The sequence below is a fragment of the Anser brachyrhynchus genome, assembly GCF_964034855.1.
Source record: "Anser brachyrhynchus genome assembly, chromosome: 11".
NCBI lineage: Eukaryota > Metazoa > Chordata > Aves > Anseriformes > Anatidae > Anser > Anser brachyrhynchus.
Window position 1 is genome coordinate 1,656,723 of NC_137706.1, and position 24,812 is coordinate 1,681,534.

At 37.7% G+C, this 24,812-nt stretch overlaps 1 protein-coding gene across 1 annotated transcript in view; it reads right to left on the reverse strand.

Moving 5' to 3' along the window:
- The window catches only part of LOC308200795 (uncharacterized protein), a 392,363-nt gene that overhangs the window by 229,703 nt on the left and 137,848 nt on the right, over positions 1–24,812 (reverse strand). The window contains exons 3-5 of the mRNA XM_080607137.1: positions 17,985–18,060; positions 11,603–11,750; positions 6,961–7,053 (exon numbers count right to left, since the gene is read on the reverse strand). Of these exons, the coding sequence (XP_080463263.1) occupies positions 6,961–7,053; positions 11,603–11,750; positions 17,985–18,060 (317 nt within the window). The remainder of the gene's footprint in view (positions 1–6,960; positions 7,054–11,602; positions 11,751–17,984; positions 18,061–24,812) is intronic.

Below are 24,812 nucleotides of genomic sequence, written 5' to 3' on the forward strand. Positions count from 1 at the left end.
TGAGACAGTCTTCATGGTAACTGTATTATAGTGAATGTTCCAATTAAAAACAAAACAAAACAAAATCTTTAGAAAAGTAGCTTCATCTGAAATTTAAAACAAACAAGGAAAGCAATCCTTCTTGAAAATGTTCATGGGAAATACTGCTTTCTACAGAGATGCACTTAAATGGAAGCAGTAGAAATAAAATCCTATTCCTCACTAAAGCTAGCAGATTTTTGCATTTTGAAAAAAAAAATGAGTCTTCCTTGCCAATATCTGAACCACTCATTAATTTCTTGGGCATGTATGTAGAAAGACTTACATCTGTAAGGTGCTGAGTCACAAAGGCTAAACAGATAACTAAACGCCTGTAATCCTGACTGGTCAAAAGCAGTTTACTTTCAGGCAGGTTGAAAGGTCATCTTTCTTCTGCCTTTTACTCTTGAAGATCAGTAAAAAGTTGTTTTTTTTTCCTTTTTTTTTTCTTTTTGATACCACACAAAATGGTGGCAGGAATTAAGACTTCTGTCAAACAAGCACTGAAGCGTCTACTGACATTCTTTCAGGTGATGGGTAGGAAGAGTTTAACTACATATGGTCCAAGATTGCACCTGAAACACTTTGTGGAGAAAGCTCAGGGATGTGAATTTCTTATCCAAAGGCCTTCACTTTAAAGGCAAAATGACATGGCATAGTGGAAAAGTTCACAAGTACAGTGGAAAGAAGGAGAGTAACATGAAAAGCTTTTCTCTAGGTGGAGGAAATACAGTGTATTTAACAATGAAAAGGAAGAAGGCAGCCCCCCCTTTTTATAACTCAGAGGATACACACTTAAATCAAAGTCACTCCTGGTGTAACACTGCTGAAATAACATGGGGGATAAAGTTAGACCATAAATCTCAATACCATAGCCTGTTATGATGATGATGACTAATTTATTCCAGATTGAAGACAAGGGGTTATAAAAACAAATTTATGGCTACTGTATGTATTATAATTAATTTTCTCCACAGTGAAAGCACAGTGATTTGAAAAAAAAAAAAAAAAGACCTTTTTAGAAGTGCCTTATTTAATGGATCATTGTTGTACTGTGGTGCCTGCCTGCATCCAGCATTTACGCAGTAAGAGAGCAGAGTTCTTGTGCTCTGGGAAAGGGTGATTTCATCAGTCATAACAAACCTGGGTAATTCAATGTCCCAGAAAGTGTTTTGTCTCTTTTAAATATACATTTTGCCAACAGACGGGTAAGGCTGGACATTTCTATGTAAAAGCAAGAGTTACATCCAAACCTGTTGCTCATGTTTAAACAGGTGAAGTAATAATTGTTTCTTCAGCAAGTGTGTGATTGCACCAAACTGAGCTGGCAGGAGAACAGTAGTCCCCCGATAAGCCCTACTGCTCCCAGGTCCTAGAACTCTGTATTCAGATACAGAGTACTGCTCAGTCCTACTGACATTGGTACTAGCTCTGTCCCTAATTTAAAACAAAACAAAATACCAAACAAACAAACAAAAAACACATCTCACAGTGCTTTGTTGTGCAGATGAAGATAAAGAATTTTTGTGGTTTGCTTATTTTGATTTCCAGTAACATTGACTCCCTTTCTCCCTTCTGCTGTCCAAAAGCAGACTGTTCCTCAAGAGATTTGTTCTTTCTAATGATGATGAGATAGACTAAAAAACATAAGAAACATCTTTGAAATAATCTTCTGATTAGTAACTTCTTTCTTACAATGGGCAGAACTGTGCTATAGCTACAAGCTATGTTGAAATGTATTGAGATACTGATATATTGAGATAAAATGCTGAGATATTTTTATGACTATGTATAAATTACCATAATATATATATTTAAAACATTGATAGAATTATACTGAACATGGGGATTGGCTTGTAGTATTACCTCTCTACAATCTATAGTTGTATTCTTCTAAAAACAGTAATAATTTCTGGGATGCAAATGTAATTTTAATCAGTTAGCACAATCCTAGTGTTTGCAGACTCTGTCAAAGAGGTAGCTCACTGTAATTACTTCCTCAATCATTCCCCGTGAATGAAGCACTCCAGGCAATGCTAAAACTTTGCTTAATCACTGGAAATAATATAAATTTTAAAACAAGATCATATTAGAGTGCCGTCTTTATAACTAATTTCCCAATAGTTCCATTTCCTACTAAATTTCAAATTGTGCTTACATAAAGAAACCAAAAAGTATCAGGGTTTTATATAAAGCATAAAAGAAATGTTGCACTTAGAAGTTCTATTAAAACTGCTTCTGAATGAATATTTGCTGGTCCCCAAGCTATAATTTTTTTTGCAGTGGAAAGAACAGGGTGAATGGGTTACATTAGAAGTGCACAGTAAACAACCGAAATGGCTAGAGAATGGATGAATCTAAAAAATGTCAAGAGTCAGCAAACATAAAATAATTAAGCTTTGATGATCACTAGCTCAAAGTAACACCTAACCCTCAGGCTCTTGCTGTTTCAACTGCAAGCATTCATCTAGTACCTGATGTTAGACCACATTACAATCCAAATGCTACAAACCAAGTCTGTGGAAATTACAGTTCAAATACGCCAAACCGCAAAGCTCTAGGCCTAAGTGTTAGTTCATTAGAAAATAAGATCATAGATGTCCCAAGAAAAGAGTTTGAGCCAATTAACATAATTTCCATGTTAAACCTTTGGCCTTAGTAAACAATAAAGATTAATATTCCCTGCCTTTAGACAACTAATCAACAGTGAAAATCACCATGGCTTTTTTTCTCTAAACTTCGTCTCATAGATAAGACTTCCATCCAAAATAACATTGTACCACAGTATTTCCAGCCTCTTTCCTTGCCTTCAACTTGATGCTAATATATTTTCAGGAAAGAAAGAAACCCCAAACAGAACTTGAAGAAATAAAAAAGAACAAATAGCTGTCAGCCAGGTCTCATGTGATGTTTGTAGCACACTGTTTTACCAAACATATAAAACACTGTTGGATGTGCTTAAAGGTTACTAAATATCAAAATGTTAGTAAAAAGTTCTAAAAAATAACAATAGGAAAAATCCAAACCAAGGGTGGAAATCTCATGGTAATCTAGGTAAGAAAGAAATATTTTCTGTTCATACAAATTTGGGAGTTAGGAACCAGACTGCAAGAGAGGAGATCCAAGTTCTATTCTCCACCTAGTTTGATGCCAATTAATTTCCAGCTCCATTTCACTTTTAATTAGGGCTGTTCAGAGTCCAACTTTTCCAAGATGCAGATTGCCAGTAACCATGTGATCATGCAAATAAGGCTCTGCTATTAACGCTTCTAGTTAGCATAGAACAAAAATAACAACAATTTATAAGTTTCCATTTTCCATCTACCCTCAGCAGAAACAATTAGAAGCAGATAACGTGAAATCATCTGGGTTTTGAATGGCAGTTTCTACCTATAGCAGCTGAGAATCTACTTTTATTAAAGACAAGGTTATCAGAAATCATAATCTTTTCCAGTGAGTCAATGACACAAACTATTAATTCATCTTTTCCCTGGGCAGATCTTTGACCCTCTATGGAAAGGAAATCAGAATCCAAAGCTTTATGATGAAAATAAAGTATCTTATCAGGCTACTTTGAAAAAAAAAAGAAAAAAAAAGGAATCCAAAGAAAACAGGGAATGACAATTGTAAATGATAATCAAAATCCTTATATTTGGAGATACAATCAATCAGCTATGTACTCTCATCAACAGTACTGCAGGAAAATAAGCTTTTTTTTTTTTTTTTTCCCAAAGAACATTGGGTTTACCTACAGTTACTGTGTTTCCCAGATATTTGCAATAGCAGATAGCCCTGTTTATTGTGTGATATCTGATAGTAAACACTGGCTGTTAATGGTGAATTGCATTTTTTTTCTCAGCACAAATCAAAGTTTGATTACTATACTATATGCATGTGAATTACGAAGTTCTGTGTTTTTTGGAAACACATTATTTGACATTCATGAGAACCAGGTGTCTGGATTTTTTTCTTCTTGTCTTTCATGAATAAACCACATCATCATTAGATACATGCTAGCTGTTACCAACTACTCTTTATTCATCTGATCTCAGGATGAGTCTTTTGCCATTGGGCTTCCCTTTTTTTTCTTTTTTTTTTCTTTTTTTTTTCTTTTTTTTTAATCTGCATTTGAATTCAAACAGGGACAGGCTAACCGTATGGGCTGCAGAAAGGACTACACTGAATATTAAAAGTATTTAATTTTTTACCTTTTCCATGCTGTATTTACTTGTTAGTTATGCTGACACTGTTTTTAAAGTCAATATTTTATAAAGCAGTTTCAGGTACTGTTTCCATCATGTTATCCCCTGATATTTTCAAAAAGATTTTTCTCTTCACTATTACCATATTAAAAAACTAACTTAATAAATTCCAGGGAGGGACACTTGTTCAAACAAATAGGGGAGAATCCAAATGTTAGACATTACAGAACATCCCTGAGGAGGGTCAAAAACATGAAATAATTTGCAAAACCTGACAAATATTTTTCCACTGGATGATGCTCGCTTGAGACATCTACCACAGTGGTGTCTGTTACAAACATAATGTTGAAGTCAACATGTCCTTTTTTGTTGTTAAAAGCATTCAGGGTTTTAAAATTTTTTTTCTGTTTGAAATCTACTCAACAGGATTCAGGAGAAGATCCCTTTTCTACACTAAGGTAATAGCTTCATTTTGCAAGTAAGAAAGTGAAAAGAAAAACTACTGTGAACAAAACTGTCAGAAATCACCATGGTTATTATCAATCTAAGGGGAAAAAAAAAAAAAAAAGAGAGAGAGAGGGGAAAAATAAAGACTGGCACTTGGAAATATATAAAACCCCTTTTCCCTCCAAAGAAACAAAGATAATTCTAGATAATCATTTGCCAAGGGCAATATAAGATCTTCAGTGATACATGGGGTAATTCCAAGACACTGAATGGAGTTTCTGGAATTCTATTCAGCAAAACAAATAGAATCAAAAGGAGATCTGATGATCCTTGATTATATGGACTCTCAGAATTCATATAGCATGAGAACAATCAACTAAATTTCGATGCAAAGATTTCTTGTGTATTTCCTCGTATCCAGCCTTTCAAAAGTCTGGGGGACTGATTCTCTTTTTACACCCTCTCTGATCCATTTATCTACTTTTACTTCATGTCTGTCTTAATGGAAGGATGCATCTAGTGCCAAGACTTTTATAAATAGCAGCACTTAAATCCACGATGAGCACAATTCACACTGCTGTAGTCAAGGGGAACATGTCTCTAAGGCTTTGTAACCTGCATATAAAAGTGTGTTTTAGGCTGAAATGTGGCATGCTTAGATTTCATGAAAATGGAAATCTGTAGTTCCTTTTAGAGGACAGTTAGATGAAACAAGTAGTGGTTTTATGCTTAGCCAGGCAGACTGCTACCTCAGAAACACCAACTTTTCAACTTTCCTTTTTCATTTTTATTTTTATTTTTTTTCTAGTTGATTACATATTTAGCATGCAGTGTATCCATTAATAGAAACTGAGTTCATATTCACATAGAAGGCAGTGACCCTACGCTATTAATGAATAGATCAAGGGGTTTGAGAATTTGACTAAGAAGCACTTACACACATGAAACAGTAGATGTACTGAAATGAGAAATTTCCATGGTCTAGTTTTCAGATCTGGAAATGCTTTGCCAAAATGAGATCACAAGAAAAGCTCAAAGAAGGGGCACAGTTGCTCAGAATTACTACTGCCTAAAACCCTAGTCTGCCAGTTGGATATCTGGGGATACCTATATGTAGGTACTTTGTGGAAGACTACAAAGATCTAGTTGGATAGGAAAAAAATAAAAATAAACAAGCATTCAAAATATACCCTCAGGTGCTTCTGTAAAGTTACTCGCTCCTTGGTGCTGCTGAAATAGCGCAAAAGGATATAATAGATCACATCAACTAGACCACTAGCTGTTTTTAAGAGTCTTTAAGAGTTTTCACAATATTAATTAGAATAGTTCTTCACCTTACTGCATCAACATGTAAACACATGGCCTTGATTTCCACCACAAGGTATATTGCTCTTTTCATATTTTTTCATGCTTTTGCTTTCTGAAAGAGGTAATGTGCTAACAAGCACAGTAGCTGGATATAAGAGATGTTAATCTTCCTACTAACTCTTCATAAAAGCAAAGAAATTGCATGCTAAGGTTAAAAACATGAGCTATAAACACAGATTTATTTATGCAAGTAAGTAATTTCTATTTTAGCAGAGGAGTGCACCCACCGTCCTCAATTTTATATTTCTTTTTTCTTTTTAATTACATATTGAAGGCAGAGAGAGATTTGTAATACATTCTTTTAAATTAAATTTTCTATTTCTATTACACTCTTATTTTACTTCTGCTTTTAACACTTCTGTCTGTCAATGGTTCAATAGCCCGACTGTCCAAAAATCGTTTATGTCAGACATCACGCACTGTTGACATTAGTACCTAAATAAAGAATACCTCCTCCTCCAATGTTCATCAGCTTGCATTTAACGCACCATGAAACTCTATTGTTCTTTGCCAGAAAGAAAGATGAAATGTAGTGGGAGCCTGTCTTCTTGTGGTCTGTCACCACTACAGGTGGTGAATAGCAGTGTTGAGTGGGAGGAACAGGGAACAGGGGACTTGCTCTGAACCTCTTAGGAATCCTCCTCTTTGCCCACCTTGTGCAACAGAACCTGCACATGAGCAGTGCTGCACCACCTTGTTAGTGGGAAGTGCTGATCTTACAGCAGATCAGACACACACCTGACGATAGGCTTAAATACCTAAATCACATGCTCCCAGAAATATGAACAGACTGTCTCATCTAACGCACCCCAAACACAAGCCCACACAGACAAAGAAAACACACCTCCAAATGCAGAACTCAAGAGCTATTATGTGTGGAACTTGTGGCTTTACACAAAGCCTGCTGCCGTATCACGACTCTGACCTGGTTGCTCTTGTTGAATCAGAATGAGGGAGGAGCAGAAGCTGCCTGCTGCGGTCTGACACAAGGCTCCTCTCCTCTTGGCATTCTCCATTTCTGAAAGTTAATAAAAGAAATCCACTTATTATTTGGCAGTAATTAGTCCTTAAAAGTGCTTTGCAAATACAGCTAATTGATTAAGTAGCCTGTGCAAAAGCATCAAAACACTGGTTTTAATTAACATCCTTAAAACCTGCATACTTCATTACTTCATACAGAGTAAAAGAAACCTTTTTCATCAGCCAGATGTACAAGAGGGAGAAGAAGGGAGCAAAAAAGGTACCGTTTAATTTCTTGGTGAGTCTTCTGTATTAATTATGTAGCCTTTTTCATCACCCTGTGCAAGATTTCATATTGAGAAAAAAATAATAATTCTAAAATAACTTGTTTACATTAACAAAAAAGACATTCACAGTCTTGGTTCCAAACCTTTATATCACAACTATCACAACTTCCCTACCTTTTCTGTATAGGAATAAGTACAGAGATTCAATGTCTCTTAGAGTCATACCTGCAGGGAAATCCTGTCCCCCACCAGAGATCTGGCATCACCAGCCATCTGCAGAAAGATCCCAAAGCATTTCCAAAACATTTGGAGGCAATTTAAGCCATCTTGGCTTCCAGCTCAGATTGTCCCTTTCTCTGTGTGCATTTAACCAAACAGAACAGTCATTCCTGTCTTTGACTCTCAGATACCTCCACTTGGGATTGCTAACCAATGCTGATCTTTCACAGAATCACAAAACAGTTTAGGTTGGAAGAGACCCCTGGAGGCCAACTGGTCCAGACCCCTGCTGAAGCAGGGACACCTAGAGCAGGTTGCCCAGGACCGTGTCCAGGCAGTTTTCGAAGATCTCCAAGAAGGGAGACTCCACAACCTCTCTGAGCAATCTGTGCCAGTGGTCCATCACCTGCACAGTACCGAAGAGGTTCCTGATGTGCAGACGGAACCTGCTATGTTCCAGCTTGTGCCCACTGCTTCTTGTTCTGGCACTGAGCACCACTGAAGATAGTCTGGCTCTGTCATCTTTGCACCCTCCCTTCAGGTATTTATGCACATTGATAAGATCACCCCTAAGCCTCCTCTTCTTCAGGCTGAACAGTCCCAGCTCTCTCAGCCTCCCCATACAGGAGAGGTGCTCCAGTCCCTTGATCATCTTGGTGGCTCTCTGCTGGCCTCTTTCCAGTAAGCCCAGGCCTCTGGAGGGTCTTGAACTGGATCCATTACTCCAGATGCAGCGTCACCAATGTTGAGTAGAGGAGAAAGATCACCTTGACCTGCTGGCAATACTTTGCCTAATGCAGCCAAGAATACCGTCAGCCATCTTAGCAGCAAGGGTTCATTGCTGACTCGTGTTCCACTTGGTGTCTACCAGGACTCCTATCTGCAGAGCCGCTTTCCAGTTGCATGGCCCCCAGCATGTACTTTCACACTAGATGAGGTGTGAGTTTTACTGCGATCTTAGTTTATAAGCCTGCTACATGTTTAAGGTTTAATTGTTCATCAGTATGACTTTGTCACAAAGAGCAGCAGTGACCCCTTAGTTCATGCTGAGCAGCTTACAGCTTCAGCAACACCAGGGCTCAGACACTCTGGTCTCAGTGTCCCAGCACTGAAGTTTGGAAGTGCCAGGGCACCAAGTTAGATTCTTCAGCTACTATTCTAAACACAGAGTTGCATGTATTGAGATTAGATCTACAGCTACCTCTATACCCAGTATGGAAAAACCTAAGTGGAGGGGGGATGAAATTGCTGAAATTCTACCCAGCTGGGAAGGTTGCACTTACCAGGGTTTGTATCAGGATTTGTAGTCCAGATACCGAGTTGTGTTTTTCAGTCTGAAGGATCCCCCCTTGAGCCGAAATACATGCAGACTACATGCCAAAGGAGAATGGTCTGAGTCTGCAGTCCAAGAAGGAGTACAAAATTTGGTATTCCAAAGGGTATTTCTTTGTATGTTGTTAAGGCAAAGTACACAGATGGCTAATAACATACACCAGTCTCTTCAGTTACAGAAATGGAAGGAATAGCAAAGGATAAACAGCACAAGGGTGTCTTTAAGCTAAACTTGTACTTCCCTGATCCATGGCTAGTTGTGTATTTGCCTGTCCATCTGGTGTAAGTTAAAGCAACTGCAAAGCTCTACTACCAACTGCAATATTCCTGCTCCCTATACCTGTAGATGGTTATACTGGCTACTGGTCAGTCAAACAAGATGCACTGGAAGCAGTCCGAACAGCCAAGCGCAAGCTCATTAAAACTTGCTTTGCTTACTGAGACTACCCCACCAGGTGCAAATTAAAATAAAGATAGGCACTAGAGCTGGCACTAGGTGATGAAAATTTGAACATCTATACCATTGGAGCTTTCTTTTTTTTTTTTTAATTACACATTAGAGAGAAGGCATCTAATAAATAAATATAATTTGTTTTATTTTGTAGCAATATTTGCAAGAACATTGAACTCTGGAATTCAGGACAATCCCTTCTGAAGGCAATAGTGTGTTTTTTACTTTTTCTCATGGGCAAAAACTAAAATACCAACCTACTGTGTACACTTCTATAGAATGAAGTCTTGCACGTATTCCTCTTGAGATTTACAGTGTATACATGAAGAGTCAGAAATGGTAATAGAGAAAATGTGCCTCTATTTTTCTATATAGATATAAATCTTTCCTTTAGAGACGTTTGAATCCTCGTAAATTGCCCCTTGCATACTAAGCTTTCTTTCTAAATCTTAAGCAAATTCCATTGCTTCTCTATTGCATAATGAAATAGCCAATCATGCTGAGGAGGTGAAGTTAAGCTTGCCTGAGCTTGCAGCAATGGTTGAGAAGATTTCATACTTCAGAAATGCCATAAAACCCTTCATCACAAAAATTCATTATTTTTTTTTTTTATAATCCCCAGGAGTTTCCGTGCTGTATCTAACATTAAAATCCCAAAACAAGAAACCAAGCCCAGACATGTTCACCTCCTATTCAAGCTTCCACCTTCATTTAGCTCTTTAAGACATATTTTTTTTTTCCACTGTTTTGTTTGTATTCTGTCCCAGTGGGAAATATATACATGCACATAAATATACGAAATTTATGATTTTCTCTTCTGCAAATGGATATCTAGTCCCAGTTTTGCCTAGGAAATAATTAATAGAGGATCAAGCTTCATCTTCTAGGCTGTCTGAAAAACAGCTTTTTCAAATCACAGCATTCTATTTTTAAACAGAATAAATTAACTAGAATAGATTAGTATACATGTAACATTCACTCCAAACAGCCATCACTGAAGAGCCTAATGTGTGATATCTTAGTTCAGATGTATTTATTGTAATTGGCTTACAACATCAGGCAGCACTCCATTCTGACAAGCAGTGCGTAGAAGTGTAGTTGCAATTTTGCTGCAACGTGAAACCATGCTTGACTCCTAGGATCATGTCTGTCTTGGTCTATAAAGTCATAGATAGGGCACAGAAAGCAAAGAAATGTGTATGAAGAACAGCATTGACTCTGAAATCTTGAACATAGCAAAATGTTTGAGACCTACAAGTAGGTAAATAAGGTGCACTTTTGAAAGAAGGTCATTTAACATTATGTCCACAAGTGCCATTATTTGTCATTCCAGTTATCAACATTCCATGCCGTTCTCCATTGTGAAGGAATGGAGGGAATAAAGTGGTATTCAGACACTGATAGTATTTATCTGCCAAATGAGGCTGCCCATTGGCAGTGGAAATAAACTTTTCCAGTGGAGCAAAGCTCATCCAATAAATGAACTTGTTTCTGGGAAGGCTTGTACATAAGACATCCTGAGCCTACTGCTTCTGCCTTTGTTCAGGGGGAAAAAAAAAAATCGCCCTCCATAATCAACAAGCTTTTCTAAATGCTGCTTTTTTATCACATCTCTTTCATGGCCTCTACCCTCATTCTCTTTATGCCATATCTTCCTATATGATATTCCTTTGTCCTTCTTTCTTTTCATACAATGCATATACTAGTAATGGTTATTGTAAGATTTTTCAAGATTAGAAACTGGCCAAATGATTTTCACCCAATGAGGAGCAGACCTTTACCTTAATTCAATCAGAGTAATGGTGAATAATATTGTAAACACTCATAACTATTCCTATGAGCACAGGAACTTTTTTTTATTAAAAAATGAACACTATTTATACAGTAACTAAGTTATGTTATTGATATTTATGTTATACCTCTCACTGAAGAGAATGTGATCAACAGCAATGCTATGTCGTTTACTAGATATCTCTCAGAGGAATTCAGAAATTTACTTTTTTTTTTTTTCCTAATATTCTTCTGGAAAGGTCATGTTGTTAAAGAAAGAGCCCTCCCTGAAAAAAAAAATGCATTTGCATTCTGAATACCTTCAGCTCTCAGGTAATATGAGCAATATTTCCTTTGTCCAATTTCTCTCCAAATTCCAAAATGTGCAGTGAGGTCAAAGGAAAATTGGCTGAATGACCAGGCCCACAGGGTTGTGATCAAAGTCCAGCTGGAGGCAAATCCCTAGTGGTGTACCCCAGATATCGGTATGGGGGCCAATGTTATTTTAACATCTTCAGTAATGGCCTGGACAATGGGACAGAACGCACCCTCAGCAGATTTGCAGATGATACACAACTGGGAAGAGTAGCTGATACTCAACATGGTTGTGCTGCCGTTCAGGACATCAGTAGGCTGAAGAACTGGGCAGAGAAGACTCTCGTGAAGTTGAACAAGAGGAAGTGAAAAGTCGTGCACCTGAGGAGGAATAATCCCAGGTATCAGTACATAGTGAAGACAAGCCAATTGGAAAGCAGCTTTGCCAGGAAGAACCGCAATGTCCTGGTGGAAAACAGCCTGCCATGAACTAGCAATGCATCCTTGTGGCAAAAGGGGACAACAGTGTCCTGGGCTGCATTAGGAAAAGCAATGCTAGCAGGCCAGGGGAGGTAGTCCTCTCTGCATGCTGCTGGTGAAGCTGCATCCAGTTCTGGGCTTCCAGAACAATTTTGCACAATCTTACCTCCCAGTTGTGAGAATAAGGTCGTACTTATTTATTGATTTTACAAGATTAACTTCCCTCCAAAGAATTAAAAAATAATAAAAAATAATAATAAAAAATATAAACAATAATAAAAAAATACCAGCTCTGTACCAAACCCCAAAAATAAAGCCTTAACAATGTAGAAAATGTGTGAATCCTAGTTATCCAAAATCTCGATCAAGCGCATCAATGTAATTTATTAGTTCAGAGTTGCTGCTGCTGTTAAGCTTGTACCTTTTCCCGTCTTACTTTGTGTTCCCTCTTTTTCTCCATTTAACCCTCTCTGCTCTTCCCAAACTGGCCACCAGCCTAGTTCCAATAAAAACCTCCTTGCCCACCACTAATGCTGACCTTGCAAACAGCTGAGGTCTTCCTTGAGCATAAAGTAGGTCTTCATGGTCATACAGCTACATAATAAGAGGAGCAGGGATAACTCAGAGGCAGAACTGTTCATGTTCTTGCCCTATGCATTCGCACTTCATCAGCCACTGCCCGCCTATGCGTGTGTGCGCCACTCTCAGCCATGGCAGAACAGCAGCACCAGCAAAGAGAAGACAGGCTAGAGGTTGCATCAACCAGCTGCTAAGCATGAATCTTGAATATCAAATGTCAGTTGTAGAAAGACCATGAATAAGCGATGTGCAGTAGTCAACTTTTCACTTGGGAATCACCCAATATTTTCAAACACTTAACATATGCAGTGTTGAGGATAGGATTGTACATTTTATGTTCACAGAATCCTTCTTAACTACTCTACATTCCCTTTTTGAAGAAAGATGAATACAGCGTCAGGAAAAGGAGAAGAGATGAAATATGCTGTCTGAAAGGTGCATATCCTAGCAACTTGCCCTTATACTGCTGGTCTACCTGGCTGAATACAATAGCTCAGTAGAGTTTCCATCAGTGCTGATGTCATGTTTAAGAAAAAGTGACTTTATATCTCTGGGGTTCAGTAATTGGATTTGGAGCCTTTAACCTCCTGGTCACAGGATCAGATCCAACTCCAGTTCATAGCATCTGAAAGTCATTAGTATCACAGATCTGTTCAGTGGCATATGTGAAATGAATGTGTGGTTCCAGCCTAGCTGCTAGTGGGAATGAGTCCCTTGTTGACCCTCTCAGTAGAAATGCAGGGGATTAAATGAATAAGGAACATAAGTTAGCTTTCTACCCAAAAGGGTAGTCTCTCTTGTCACAGCCGAGACAATTTATCTGGTCAGTTTTACTGCTGCTTGTGCTACCCTATTCTTGATGTGTACAAAATTTCAAGCTTGGGGTATACATATTCCAGAACCTTTAGGGTTCCTACATTTATTTGGATAAAAGACAACAAAACAAAACAAACAAACAAACAAAAAATCTACGTCCAACTTCCCTTTAAATATTTGTTCAGCTGAGCCGTTTTTGATTCTAGCATTTCAGAAATCTCAGCCAGCCAGAAGTGGCCAGCAGCACTGTAAACTGGATCTGGTTAGGATGCCCAGATCCAGGGGTACTTGTGGCTTGCATGAAATTGGACTACTAAAAATGTCACCAGAGCAGAATCAATAGCCTCTTATATGATCTTTGGCTTACAGGAAGCAGAGCAACAATTTAAAAAAAAAAAAAAAAAAAGAGAGAGAGAGAAAAGTGACTTTATTAACATCTATCTAATAGTTACAAACTCTTATGCTCAAGTAGTATCTCATACTCTTATACTCAAGTAGTTCTCAACCTGTGCTACATTCTCCAGCTATGACTGTGGCACAAACAGACAACGCTTGCCAACGGGAAATGAAAGCGTGGGTAGCTGATGAACCTGGCTCTCTCTTGTCGGTGATAATAGCTTTAACTTCTCTTTCAGCAAAAACAGATAACCGTGAAATGTTTATAATAAACACTAAACCCACATAACTTGCTTTTTCTCAGCAAATTTTAAAGCCAGTCCTAGTTCCCCAAGTGTCAGGGATGTTATCTTTTTCAAAACACATGCTAAATTCAAACTTTTGGTCCTCAACACTTTAACAAAAACAAACAAACAAAACAAAACAACCCCACAGATTAAATTCTGAAATTTCACCATACTTTTGTGGACATTTTGACCTTTTGAAAACCAAAGTTCAAAGAACATGGAGAAAGAAACAGAGGAATTTAAGTGAGAAACAAAACAAAACAAAACAACCTCCCAGAGATGCAGAGGCAAGGTTTCAAAAGACTTACAAACCACTAAAAATGATTTGCCTCTTGCCTTACAAATCATTCACAGAATCCCAAATGTAGACAAAACATTTGCTGAATCTCAAATGCAGTTCACATGGGTTTTAATACTTGTTTAGTGTGAATTTTTTTATAATCAGTTTTGAGTTTATTTGTATTGTGTTTTGTTTCTCATAAAGCATCTGTTCTTGTGTTTCTTTTTACATGACTGGCACTCTCCTAGTGTAAACGAGTGGACTGACATTTGTTGGATTGAGCTTCACATGGAACACCTGTGAACAATATGTGGTGTGTGTGACTTTCCTTTACAACCCTAGTAATTTTAATTTTTTTTGGCATGCTTTTCCTGTCATATACTGTAACTTGACCTTTGCAAATATTCATTTCATTTTGATGCTTACGAAATGGAGTAGTTTAATATTCTAGAAGAATATGGTCTTCTGTTTAGCCACAGAAATAGATACAGAAAAGGTAGTGGCAGCACATTTTTTTTTTTCCAGAGTTCACTAGCAACCTTGGAAAAGTAGGTGGTATAACTATTGAGTAATCTAAATGCCCGTAAAGCATAAAACACATGGGGATAGAAAGAAAAATATAGGAATATGTAAAAAATAAAATAAAATCAATTTTTAGGAAATAAAAGTTTAGATTATATCTACTCTATTCCATTTTTACTCAAACATATAGCATTGTAGATGTTACTATAGTAACACTTAGCACTACTATTCCATAGTAAAATTTTCAAAAAGTACAGTATGTACTTTTTTTTCAGCCCAACTGCCAAGGCTTTGCAAAAGCAATAACTTATTAGTTGTACTGACTGGCTATTCTTACTCACTAAGGTAAAACTGAGTTTTCCCCAACATTCATAGTAAGTTAGGAAGAGACAAGGAATTTTAAGCCAACAGTGCTTGAGTTCTGCACTCGCAGAAAACAATCAGACTGCACTGCCTTATAAGTGGTGAAAGATATTCAACAGCATTACTTCAGAATTAGCAGAGAGAAAGAATTTGCTTAAGGAACTATGTATACCATGCCAGGTATGTTAACCCTATTAAATCTTAAAGCTTTCGGGTTGTTATATATAGTATGTCACTCCAACAATGAGCAAATATTTCAACACCAGAGGGTAGGGTGATGTCAGCCAAAGTCATTCAAGTTGTTGGCTATGATGATAGCCTATGACCTCTAAGCTTGATTTTTTACAATATGCAGATTTTTAATTACATGACAGTTTGAGGATTTTTACTGTATGTTCAATTCTTATCTTCTAAAAATGGTAATTGAGCTCTGGACTCCTTTTGAATTACAGGGAGAATACCAGGAGACACTGATTATAGGCTATCCATATCTCCTCTCTCAACAGGTAGTTTGACCAATATTGTATTATTTATTGAACATCATCACTAGTTGGTTTGATGCTAAAATAGGTCCACACTTTGTAACAGCACTTGTAACCTAATGACATAGTACTTACTAACAGACAGTGTGAATGAGGTTTGGCAGTAATCACTTTCCTCTGTAGTGTTTGGAGGCTGCAAACCACAGGTCTGTGTTAATAGTTTCAACACTTAGACTTCCCAAAAGGAAACAATATAAAAGAAAATGGGATCGGACTGCAAAGTGCTTACGGTAAATGAAAGAGCCATGAGAAATCATGTGGCCTCATTCTTGAAAAGGCTAGGGTTATTTTACATCCATGATAAGGCCACTTTATAACAACCACAGTGTCTAGGGGAGCCTTAGACTAAATGTGAATCTGACCCATGATGGTCAGTCAAGTCATGAAAATTCAAAAGCAGTCGCTTGTTACTACTCACTTAGCAAGACTTCTGGGTATGAATGCAGTACATACTAGATAACTGAGTAGCCCATAAACAGCTAATAGCCCACCAGCACAAAAATTTTAATGTAAAGTCCTGACAGAACCTCTTAAATAATCATCAGCAGGAAAGAAAAATTGTTAGCTGGATCTTTATCTGGTGTAAGCCAGTGTAAGTGAAGACAGCAGAAGGCAGCTGAGTCACAGTAGCTAATAAGCTTATAGCATACGATCCAAAGAAAGCAAAGAAAATCTTTTGTAGTTTGCAATAATTATTACATCTATATGTTGGTCCCTGTTTTAAAAAGATAAAATAGACTTTTTATCTGCTTGCATTATGCTTGCATTAGCTTTAAAACAGTAACAGAATTAGGCCGGGTCTATGACCTTTTTTTTCCTACACAGCTGTATTCAGTAAAATGGGATCTATTGGTTTCATTTCCCCAGCACAGCGTCCAGACAACCCTTCAAGCAGAATTATTGCTTCTATTAAAATGCGTCCCATCTTCTAACTCTTCTCGTTTTCTCAGCTTAATATGAAACAATTGAGAGTTATATCGGTACATTAGAAAAGAATTATCATTATCAGCATCCTCAGAAGTCCTGATTAATGTAACTATCTCTCTCCTCTAACTAAAGATGCCACTGAAGGTACTAGTCCTTCTTGAACAATTATGTAATTTAAGTTTTGTAGAGTGCACATTTTTTGTCAAAGTGGTCAATAACTCCTGGCTGAGTAGAAACATTGCTTTTCAATTAATACAAGTTTCTAAGTGAACTTATACATGTGGCAAGAAATACAACAGACTTGGATTATAAAGCCACCTGCTTCCGACAGTATATTATATAAATCCCATTTACTATACCTACTACAGTAACTCAAATTCTCTGAAACCTACGTTGATGCATGTGTTAGGACAGACAACCCCCCTCACTAAAGCAGATACAGGGGTATCATTTGTAGATACATGTACCCACAGAGATGCAGTTCCTGCACCATGGCAACAGCTTCCTAAAACTAGGATGATTAGGAAGTCAGGACCAAAATAACATGGATGACAAAGACCTCCAGAGGAGCTGCCTGCCCACAGCTCCTTAAGTAGCCCACTTGGAAATTTCTTGTCTGAATAGCACAATGGGAGAACCCACTGGTGTAGTACTCCTCCTAGTCTTTACATCACAAAAGTCCTGTTCACTTAATTCTGAGCTCCAGGGGACAAGTTATTTCACAAGACGGCTTCCACAGGCTGAAAAAAAATCTCAAAGCCCTCTATTAATGTATAAAGAGGTTTAAAGCCTAGTGACATCCAATCACATTCCTAGCCACATTAAGGGGAACAGTTTGGGGGTGGCACGGGTGTGACTCATCAATTTCGAAAAATAGCCAAAACAAAGGAGAAATTTGTTTAGCTTTTGCACTAAGCCCCTGTGAATTATGTATAATAGTGATATATCACATGTATAGATATGTGCACAGATGCAAGTATATTCTTATGTGTGGGAACAGTAGCAGTAAAAAGAAAATAAGGTACTCTTTGCAACTGAACTTTCATTCCATTTAGCAAGAGACTTTTTCCTCTGATACGTGTGAGAGGTTGGATAGAAAGTCAGTGTTATTAGATTTCATACTTTTCTAGAGACTGTAATTGGGGTATAATCTCTTTGTTTCTCTTCTAGTCTCTCTTTGGGCAGGGGGAAGGATATTTAAAGTTTGGCTGAATTTGTGCACTGGGGGACTTGGTTATTTAGTATAAACGTGATCCTCCCCACTCCTCTTTCCCTGACTCTTTCTTCTGCTCCCTACTTTTTCTGATTAAGGACCCGAGTGACTGAAGCAAGAACAAAATTACCAGCCTGAGGCTAGACTACACAGCAGCAAAATTCCAATTTTAAAAATCTGATTGAAGAACATGGGGCTTTATCTACATACCAGTGTGTGTGGAACAGGAAGGTTTTCTTCTTTCCTCTCTTGGCCTTGTGAGCAAATAGAGAATCCACTGGAAATACTGAAATGAGATCATATAAACTGATAAGAAAACTCACAGAAGAAGAAACTGAGTCTGTATAACTGCAGCAGTAACTGAGTCAAATTGCCTATGACTAGACAAAAAATGTCACACTTCCAGAGAGTTCTTTCTGTATATGCACAGTGGCAATCTATGTGCTGCTACTGCGGTACAATATCTGTGTGCAAGGACTGAAGGAATGCTGCACCTGAGGTCCTCCACAATGCGCTCTGTTCACATTAGAGGCCTCTATTTGGGCTTTTTCAATGGCTCACCTCTCTTCTCCACCATATATTTACATGCTGTTACTAGACTGTAACCTACCTCCCTCCCTGCAACATTCTCTTGTCACTAGCTTTCCATTTTCCCTTGTGGGATCCTAACTGGCATGTTTCCTGGCATGACCTCCCTCTGGATGAAAATGTATGCATCTCGCGTTGTTATACGGTGTTAACTCTGACATCATTCCCTGTGACTAAAATGTCATCCAGGAATTCAAAATAAACTTTTGAAATAGGCACACTGTCTGCCCAAATATACACAAAATTAGGGAGCAAGGAGCTGCAACATCCTTCTGGAAGACCTATGCCCAGCGACTTCTGTCCAAGTTTAGAGAAGAGCATCTCTGTCACACAGCTCCTACAGAAGCACTTGTCTCAGCTCCAGCACCCTGCTGAATTCTCCACTTCTCTAAATGCCAACAACCCAAAGCACAGGTCACCTTGGCACAGGGTTTTCATGCCTTGGTGTTGTTTTGAACTTAGTCTTCTATGTGATGTTAAACAGATCTGTTTCAGATACTAGTCTTAGGCATTTCTTGGTGAATACTGATTTATATTGCTGTACACAGGTGACCTCTAGTACTTTTGCTGAAGTAGGAATGCTCCTTGAAGAACTAGTTTGCATTGTACAATCTGAGAAAGACAACAGCAGCACAGGAAGGAGACAAGAAATTCAGCTCTCTCTAAAAAAACTTCCGTACTTTGTGTTAACTATGTAGTGTATATTGTATCTCTTTTCATTAACCATCAGATTCAAATACTGACATCATCTCACCTACACTTTATCTCAAGAACACTGGTATCATCCCTGGAGTCACTTCCTTCTCTTTTATTGTTTCATCTGCTGACAGAAATCCTCTCCTCTCCTAACATTGCTCTTTTATTTAACTCTGTGCTGTCAGCCAAATGAGCAGATATATTAAGGCAAATATACTGCACCACCACCCCACCACGGCATGTACACATGTAATTCTAAGCACATAAACCCTTTTTTTTTTTTTTTTAAACACAAATGAGCATGGTTCACTAAGGTATTAAGACCTGTTCATCTGCATGTTTTACTTTGTTATATACACTGTATTTGGTTTGAGCTGCATTTAGAAGAGATTGCTGGGAAAGCGTCAGAGAAAGGGGACAAAAGTAAATAACACAAGGCAAAACAGGCTGTAAAAGAGAGAAAAAAAATGAAGGAAAAACAATTACATTTAAGTCAGAAAAAGAAAGAACTACAGAACATTACTATTTTTCTCTGCACACTCTAATCTACTTTGGGCATTGTACAGTTCAAGCGTAAGGATTTGCCTCTCTGGAATGAAATGGATCAGAGAGTGATAGGAAAGTCTGTGCCAGGAACAGGGAGCTGGGTGTTCAACTGTTCTCACAAATCACTAGAGATACAGCAATCCTCATGCTACACACAAAGACTACCAGGTAAATTTTATGAGGAATTCAACTAGCTTAGCATAACTGTGGTCTTAAAAACGTGCAACACAGAGCCAAAAGCAGGGCTTGGTGATGTTTTTTGTTTTTCCCCAAGCAGAAAAACTTTTTGACAAAGATGTAAAATTCCACAAAGAAATAGGGGAAAGCCTTTAATTAGTTTGTGACATATTAGAGAATGGCCCATTGACAGTCTTTTCAGGTCTTCCCTGCTATCCTGTAGATTGCTATTTACCAGAAGTTTTAAATGTTCTTGAAACTTAAATACCTTTCTCTAGAACAAAAATTTGGAGACTTACAACATTTAGGTAATACAATCCAAACCAGTGTGTTATTGACTGCCTTTGCAATTTGATAGTAACTCTTCTAAAAAAATCCTGCATATGGAGAGTCCATTATAGATGACGTGGATTAGAGGGAAGTGATAGCTGGTTGGCTGGATGCACACAAGTATACTATGAAAAAGATGTAATTGACCATTTAGATCATCAGTCAAGAAATGATCAATGATATTAATAGGATCTTCACCCAGCCTGGTGAAGAACTTCTAACTTCTGGAAAGTCTGGAAAGAACTTCTAACAGGGAATGAGTGTTGGCTTAAGTGTTAAGTCTGATAATTTATTTATTTTTACACATAAAATGTAATTTCAGTCCAAGTATCAGCCCTATAATGACCTTCTCCCATGCCTCATGCTTAAGGGTGATTTGCTGTAAACTTCCTTTTCATGGCCATTGCCATTACACGCACCAGTGCTTGCTTTAGTACAAGCCATTCACACTCCTGGTGCAGAAGACTGCAATTTCACATTTCACTGCATAGGAGCAGCGGCAGACTGGACAGGGACCCTAAAAGATCATCATGACAACCAAAGATGAGCTAGGCAAGGAGCAACTGGGGGAAACATATTACTGTTCAGAAGAGGCTTTTAACTGCATTAATTTAGACATGTACATAATTAGAAGACTCCAACATGACAAGGGCAGAATCAATGGAAACTTTTTCATTTAAAACAAAACTATTGCTGCTTTAAGAGGTGGATCAATTCTTAACCTTTTCCACTCAGTTCGATTAACAGACTAGTGAAACAACAAGATACAGAGCAGTTCTATATTGCTTAAAATGTTTCATATCAGATGGCAGATTGAAGATGCATGTATTGAGTTAGTGGGAAGGGCAGGGGGTTATTTCTCTTAGTCATAGTGTAAATGTAAAGAAGAAAATCCACTGGCGTTTAGGGAGGGGAAGAAAAGAAAAAAAAAAAAAGGAGGAGTAATTGGGGTCACATCCACTGAGCACAGAGACATTTCCAGAACAGAGTCCAAGTGAGTCACAGGCAGCAAGAGAGAAAAGAGGGGGGCAAGTGATAAAGTAGAACTCATGTGGCCTTTTAAAGCTCTTCTGGCAGAACAAGAAAAGTAATTACACATTGTCTCAGCAAACGTCCGTGGCACCACCTGGTGTATTCTCAGAGAAATCCCAATAAGGGATTTTTCATCTTAACCTTCATAAATGCTGGGCTGGTACCAACTCCTTTGCATTACACAGCTTTGAGAAGGTATCAGCCTGGGAGCACTGCTTGAAACACATATCATCTGAGAGATGCAAGTGATGGAAGAGAGAACTAGCTGAAGGTAGCTGGAGTCTGCTGGGTAACCAGACTTCAAAAAGAGCAAGAAGAGAAAACAGCCTCAGCTCCACAGACTGCTAAAACTGATTCTGACTTCATGAAGCCATAAACATGTAAAATCTGGATCTTGGGAAGATAGAGGATGATGAAGAAAATCATGCTGTTTCACCCAGCACCATTGTTCCCAAGGCATCATTATGTCTTGTTGCTGGCTGCGTGCTGGAAGAGCTTCCTCCTTGCTTTGTCTACCTGCCTTTGCCAAAGTCAGCATGCCCTTTTCCATAAGAATTTAACAACCTCCTAAATAGGTTCAAAAAATATTAATTGCTCTAACATGCAATTATGGTTCCTGTGTTACTGAAAAACTGCTACTACCAAAAGTGTTCTTTTGATGGGACACCCTCACCTCTGAAATCCACCCCACCAATAAATTTCTATGAATCCAGAGCTTTCTGAACTGTGTCCTAGTCCATGAAAACGTCTTATGCAATCCTAGTTACCCTGCCTGGGGAATGAGTCTGAGTCCAACCTGCTGTCTGTTCTTTTCTCTTTAACTAGTGGGAACCCATACATTAAAGACGACAACTGCTTGCTGAAGTCATCAAACAAGTCTGCAACTGGTCTGTAAATGCCAACTCCTGTGTAACAAATATGCAGTGACACTTTTTTGGACAAAACAGATATGATCATATCAGAGTACTAATATTAATGCACTTAGTCCATTTTCCATGGATCACTGTAACCTGATCTATTGTGGTTCTGTGTTTGTAGTGTGTGTGCATATATATATGTAAAATGTAAGTGTCTATACAATATTTATGTAAACTGAGCACTGCATTGTAGCGGCACATCTAGGACCTTTCATTATAAGTGTACCAGATATTACAGGTATTGTTAATGAACTCTATTAGACTATGTCATACTTTTGCAGTTGAAAAACCTAAATTTTAATGTCTTTTATGACATTATAAAACTTTTACTAAAAACTTACTGCTAATTACAGTTTGTATCCTTACAACTTATTTCAACTGCAGCATAATTTCACAGCATAATAATGTTTGCAGAGGTAAATCTGCGATGGCAGTTTTGGCTGTATGCATTATACGATCAACAGCAAAGAGCACGTTATCAACACAAGAATTTTTGTGAACTTTTTCATTAAACAAGACAGCAGTTAAAGCTCTCTGCTTTGAACATATGTACACATTCTTTTCCATCACACACCAGTGAGAACTGATGTTTTGGAAAATTTGACTACTTTCTTACTCACAAAAAGCCTGTATCAGATGTATCCTATTTTAACCATCAAAGAATTGATTGGCTTCTGTGTTTGAGAGATATACATGCTTGCACATGTACACATATAGATATATATAAATGTATTTGTTTAAATATGTATTTATTTATGAATAGATGAATTGGGGAATCATGTCACTGAGACATTTGCCAGCATGAGTATTTTTGGCAGGATTTTTAGGCTTGAATGCGAACAATAATGCCATATTGCTATCCCAGCGGACATTGTGTAGCAAACATTTGAATGACTTTTTGCATTTGTACAAGTCTGAAATATCGTGTTACAAAATGCAAAATTACAAAGGAGGTAGTTGAAATGAACTTGCCAATTTGTGAGGTAAAGCACACATTTTTCATCATCAAATTTTATTCCAGTTTCCGTATAAAAAAATAAAAATGCCACAACTGGAATATTAGGAAAAGAGATGTTATAGAAAGAATAAAAAGAGAATTTTCCTGATGAATTCCTAATCATGTACAAGTTGCTGATGAACAATAAAATACAGTGAAGATTGCTTCAGAAATTAGGTCTTGACCTGAGTTGTTGAAAAATAGTTCAAAGCAAATTGAAAATACAAATGGATTGGGGGGTGCTCAAACAATATGTCAAAGTAATGAAGACAAAGCCTGTGTCATAACAAAGACTAACATTAAAATTAATGTTACCACCTCTATAGAAAATAGATAAGTTGGTCAACATCTAGAATTTTTTATATAATGCTACAAGAGACTACACAAAAAAGACCCCTTGTCAACTTAAATGATGTTCAGGTCATTATGACACCTCCCTGCAAAATCAAAGAAATTCAGAGCTAAGATTGGTATTGTTTGCATTATGTTTGTGCCTGGAACCTCAGAAGTATGCAGAGGAACTGTGGGGTGAGCTTAGCTGAACTCTGCATTAAACACTGAACCTGATATTAATCACTTTTTTTTTTCCCCACACTTTCTTTAACAGTTTAATAGATGTACTTGGATGAATTCCCCAGTTACACTTGCAATTGCTCTCCTACCTTTGCTGAGTAACTCCAGTTTCAGTGGACCGAGACCAGAATTTGATTCATAGAAGATATTTGGATGATACCTGATTTGAACCAACAGCATAAGCAGAATTGCATCTATAGCTGCTGTGCTTCTGACTTCTCAGATTACAAAAACAGTATTTCTGCTGCATGAACATAGCTACTATTTCAGCCAAACTGTTGGATGAATTGACAGTGTGGGTTCTTTTCAAAAGCTGTTACTTTTAAATCAAACTAGTGTTCATGAAAGGTGATGAGTTCATAGTTATGGCATCAAAACAAGACTCAAATTTAACTCCATCCTACGGGTAGTGAGCAGGTAGCAGCACTGACCTCCCAGCAGTGTCTGCTCTGAATTACATTTCATTATATGCTAATTTGCTATATTTTTACACCTACATTAATGTTCATTGTGGGTAAATGGTAGAAAGCAGGTTTTAATGAGAATTATCATAACAATTGGGATCATTTCCAGTAGATTCAACCACAGGTCTGCAAAGGTTGAGTGCTATTGGTATACTTCACTTTACCTAGCAACATCATTTCTGATTCTTGGGTATATACCAGACTCAGGCTGGTGTCTAAGTACTTGATCCACTCACCACTCTGCAGGTGCTTCAGCCCCCGCCATCTCTTTGTATCAGTCATGAAAACACTCATCTGCAGAACAATCACTCTTGCTAAGACTGACATTGCTGTATCAAGCAATTTACACTAGCCAACACTGTAATTATATTTCTTAGATTTGTATTTAATGGGCACTTCTTTTTTTTTTCCTTTGGAATTTGTGAGCGAAAGAGAGGACTACGCTGGGTGGTTAAATTATTAGACTATTCTCTAAATACTCATCTTTCCAAAATGTCTTCAATAATATTTTAATCAGTACATAAGTAAGCCTGTTCCAACTGTAAGAAATTTTCAATGGACACCAGTTACTATGCCTGTGCAACAACTTATTTTCAAAGTTGAATATGCTGGAGTCTGCAGAATAATACTGCACATAACACGCAATCTATATTTATTTAGCATTTTGTTCTTATCTAGTTCTTATTTGTTCTCATCTGTTCTTATCTAGTCTAAGAGA